General features: G+C 34.2%; 1 protein-coding gene across 1 annotated transcript; it reads right to left on the bottom strand.

Moving 5' to 3' along the window:
* Window positions 1–1,517: 1,517 nt before the first annotated feature.
* On the bottom strand, window positions 1,518–2,603 carry LOC100580144 (olfactory receptor 5K1). The gene has a single exon (XM_003261709.3). The coding sequence runs from the start codon at window positions 2,509–2,511 to the stop codon at window positions 1,585–1,587; it is 927 nt and encodes a 308-aa protein (XP_003261757.2). The 5' UTR covers window positions 2,512–2,603; the 3' UTR covers window positions 1,518–1,584.
* Between the last annotated feature and the right edge of the window lie 2,203 nt (window positions 2,604–4,806).

The following is a 4,806-nucleotide window of genomic DNA, read 5'->3' on the forward strand; positions in this document are numbered from 1 at the left end:
GAATCATAGCTTGGACAGAGCTCATATATAATCTGGCACCTGTGCTCAGTGCCATGATACCAGGCAAGGACCTGTACATTTATATGCGATGAAGGAAGGATGTAGGTAGTGTTGGATAAATCCTAAATTGATGGAATTTAATTTGAAACAAAAAAGATCTTCACATGTGCAAGTATAACTGGAAAGAACTGGGTTAGATTTTCTTGGAGGTTACAAAGAAAAACTAGGTGGTTATATTTTTGCATTGATTAGTTAGGGAATTGGAAGTGCATCTGCTCTCCTATTACTTTTTCTGTACAGACTCAGCATATTGATTTTTCCTGTGATGCCAGCCTCTGGTGGCTGGCTAATCTGGAGCACTTGACAATTGATTTCTGGGAATTTAGACAGGTCCTCAGAGCAAGAGGTGGAAAGGAGATTTTTTTTCTATTATGTGACATAGGTCCTTCTTAATCCAGAAGTTAGTAATAAAAATTGTGGCAATATTCTATTCTTCAAGAAGATGGAAAAACTGGCATTTTTTGTAACTGATACGGCCCAACACCCAGAACAATGCCTACCTATAGTGGGATTTCAATAAATATATGTTGAGTGAATAATTGGAAAGTAATTTTTAAAATGATATCACATTAAGGTCATTACTCTACCCACAATCCCAACTTCAGGTTTTGCAATAGTGAAAAGAAAAAAAATTAGATATGCTCTACCTACAGTTTAACAATGCTACATTTTACATTTCTATATATAATATACCCAGGGTAGTGTCTCTATTGTTGAAATCTTTCCTCACCTCTCAGGTATGAGCACAGAGACATTGCGCCTAACTCACTAACAAAGAAGCTCTTCAAATCCCACATGAGGTTTGAACTGCTTTTCTGGAAGTTTATGTTATGGTATCTTTACGTAGGTAGATATGGGAGTAGATAGAACTCTCTTAATGTAGCTTGTCTTGAAAATTGACATTCTGTGTTTAATACTTAATAATAATTTAAATTTGGAAATCAGATATTCACTATTATTTGACACCGTTTTCCTGATACTTCCTTTCTAACTACAGTAATGTCCTCATCATGCTATTAAAATTGATTTCTCAAAACTCACTCGCCACAATTTTGTTGCTCATGGATGTAAGCGATTTTACTGGTTGACCATCACATGATCTTAAACTCTTTCAGTTTAACCATAATGCTCATGCTCTAACCTATTAAAATAGCTTATTTGGTTATCAATGCTTAATGGAATGGTCCTTTGAACTTGTAACTTCCAGTTTTGCTGTGTTCTTTTGGATGCTTATCATCCCTGATGCCAACACAGACCAAGAGCTTGACAACATTCTACATTGTTACTTGAATGAGTTCAAAATTGGAATTTCATTTTTGTTATTTTGAATTAAGATTCACCACAGTTTACTCTTTTTTGTATATTCTACCCTTACCTCTTGCCACTTAATTTGAATGTATTCTTATATATTAAAATTTTACTTATAATTTGTGCATTTCCCCTGTGTAATTTCACATGGAAGTTTTTGCTGCATTTAAATCATTAAGCTATAGTAGATGTCACTTGTTTCCATCTTTCTTGAGATTATTTCTTCATCAGAATTTTTCTGAAGACACTTATTACTTCCCTATTTCTCAGGCTGTAAATGAAAGGATTTAGTAAGGGAACTACTATTGTAAATAAAATTGCAGCTGGTATATCTTTATCCCCTTCTTCAAGCAAATTTGGTCTAACGTACATGAAGAAAAGAGATCCATAGAATAATGAAACTGACAAAAAGTGGGATGCACAGGTAGAAAAGGCTTTGGCCCTTCCCTCTTTGGATTTCATTTTGAAAATAGTAAGAAGAATATAGAGATAAGATATTAAGACACTACCTATGGTAAAGACTTGAACTGAACCTGAGAAGATGAATAGAACCAGTTCATTGATATAAGGATCAACACAAGAGAGTCTATACAAGGGAAGAATATCACAGTAAAAGTGGTTGATGTGATCTGATCCACAGAAAACTAACCTAAATACAAGCCCCACATGAATCATGGAATGCAAGTTTCCAGCTATGAAGGCCCCTGTGGTCATCTGAATGCAGAGTTTCTTGGACATCATGATGTGGTACTGCAGTGGGTTGCATATGGCCACATAGCGGTCATAGGCCATTGCTGCCAGAAGGAAGCAGTCTGCAGTTTCCACAGTGCAAAGAAAATAAAACTGTACTGCACATTCACAGAGGGAGATCCTTTTGTTCTCAGAAAAGAAGTTCTCTAACATTTTGGGGGTAATGGCACAGGCACAGCAAGAATCCACAAGAGCCAGGTTTCCCAGAAAGATGTACATTGGTGTGTGAAGCCAACGGTGTGTAAATATCAGTGCCACCAAACCAATATTCCCCACCACGGTGATCAGATAGATGGCAAAGAACACCACAAACAGCAGAGTCTTCAGCTCAGGGTGATCTATAAATCCCATGAGGATAAACTCAGTTTTCATGGTATGATTTTCTTCAGCCATTCCTGACTTGTCTGAAAAAAGAATTGTGGAGAAAGAAGGCACTAATTTATAATATGCCACAGTTATTTAGGTCTCTTTGGCTTAAAGGAAAGAGAGCATCTTCTGCAATGTTTCCTCATGTTGCCTGGACTTTGGTGCATGCCCCATTCATGGGGAGAATGAATTTCCATAAAGGAATTACCTCTTTGGCTAGTGATGAAATACATTTTCAGCACCTTTTAAAATCATTTTAAAACCATTTTAATAGTACCTAATAGTAGTTTTTCAGTCTCTCTGTCCTCCCACCCTCCACTGTCAAGTAGGCCCCAGTGTCTGTCCCCTTCCATTCTTTCTGTTCATGTGTACTCAGTGTTTAGCTCTCACTTATAAGTGAGAACATGCAATACCTGGCTTTCTGTTCCTCCATTAGTTTGCTTAGGATAATGGCCTCCAGCTCTGTCCATGTTGCTACAAAGGACATGATCTCATTCTTTCTTATGGCTGCATAGTATTCCATGCTGTGTATGTACCACGTTTTCTTTATCCAGTCAATTGTTGATGGGCATTTAGGTTGATTCCATGTCTCTGCTATTGTGAATATTTCCAGCACATTTAGAGGAAGAAAGACATCAGATTATCTTCACAAAGATGGTTTTGGAGGTCTTGATGGAAAGATCCAGAGAACAACACTTCTCTATATGGGTTAAGTAAAGCTGATCCATAATTTAAATGTCAGCAATTAGTATCAACATTCCCAAAAATTTCAGTGAATATATATGTACTGATTAACAATGTTGTTTAAAAGAGTATTTTTATATGCCAATGTTAATAGCAGCATTATTCATAATAGTCAAAAGGTGGAAACAACCCAAATGTCCAAGGATGATGAATAAATAAATGGTGGTATATACATATAATAGAAAATTATTCAACCCTAAAAAGGGAAGAAATTCTGACATGTTACAACGTGGATCAACCTTGGAGACATAATGCTAATTGAAGTAAGCCAGTCAAAAAAGGACAAAGATTCTATTATTCCATTTACAGGTACCTAGAGTAGTCAAATTTACAAAGACAGAATATAGAGTGGTGGTTGTCAGTGGGAGGTGGGAACAGGGAGCTATTTCTTAATGGTTACAGAGTTTCAGTTTGGGAAGATAAATAAAGTTCTGGATGAGCAGTGGTGATGGCTGTATTAATACAACATTGCAAATGTACTTAATTCTATTGAACTACACTCTTAAATATGGCTAAGATGATAAATTTTATGTATTTTCTATCACAGTAAAAAATTTAAATGCCTATTTTCAGTTGTATATTCTTAGTAATTAACTATCTCAAATACGACTGGAGTGTACACTTAAACATAACATGCTTTGGAAGCAGGCTATTTTTAAGGTATTTGTACCCCTCTGGGGTGGGGAGGAAAAGGGATGTGGATGAATTGGGGAGGTGACAGAGAGATTAGGGGAAATGAGAAAAAATGCCTATAATAGAAACCATCCAGGTTATTTATAATACAATTTATGCATACAATTTAAAATTATTCATGTGTGCATGAAATTTAAATGCTATCAAAAATTAAAGAAAAAGGTTAAAATTGACAAATTTATTTATATATGTCAAAAATCATGAATAAAAATTAAGCATCAAACAGAAACTGGGAGACTGGAATAAATAGGATATTGTTTCTCTAGTTGTATTTTAGGAAGGAATCAGTACAAATAATCACTAGAAAATAGGTCAATGGCAGGAACAGAAAAATCTGAAGGAAATGTAATTTTTTACAAATTAAAAATTTTTAACTTCATTGCTAATCAGAGAAACATAATTTGAAATAGCTATGAGGCTATATTTATTTTGCCTATTAAAAAGGCAAGATATTTTTAAAAAGAAATGATAATATACAGTGTTATCTAAATTGGTGCAATTATTGGAAAATAATTTGTAATAAATTAAAGAAACTCTTAAACTTTCACATCCTTTGGCCAATAATAATGAATTGACCAGAAAGAAATAATTAGACTCTCCCACAAAGATTGACATAAAATGATGTCCATTGTAATTTCATTCATAATCATAAAAAATTCAAAACACCTAAAAGTGGTGGTATAACCATTTAGTCAGTTATGATGAAATAAATGTGAATCATTCACACAATGGCATATTGTACAATCATTAAAAATACTGTTTACTTTGAAGATTATTGTCATGATAAAATAGATGAAATACGTTATGTAAAAAACAAAATAGAAAGTTTTATAAACAAAATAATTGCAATTTCCAAATAAATGCTTACATATGAAGGTTAAAAAA

Source organism: Nomascus leucogenys, chromosome 21, assembly GCF_006542625.1.
Source record: "Nomascus leucogenys isolate Asia chromosome 21, Asia_NLE_v1, whole genome shotgun sequence".
Classification (NCBI taxonomy): Eukaryota; Metazoa; Chordata; class Mammalia; order Primates; family Hylobatidae; genus Nomascus; species Nomascus leucogenys.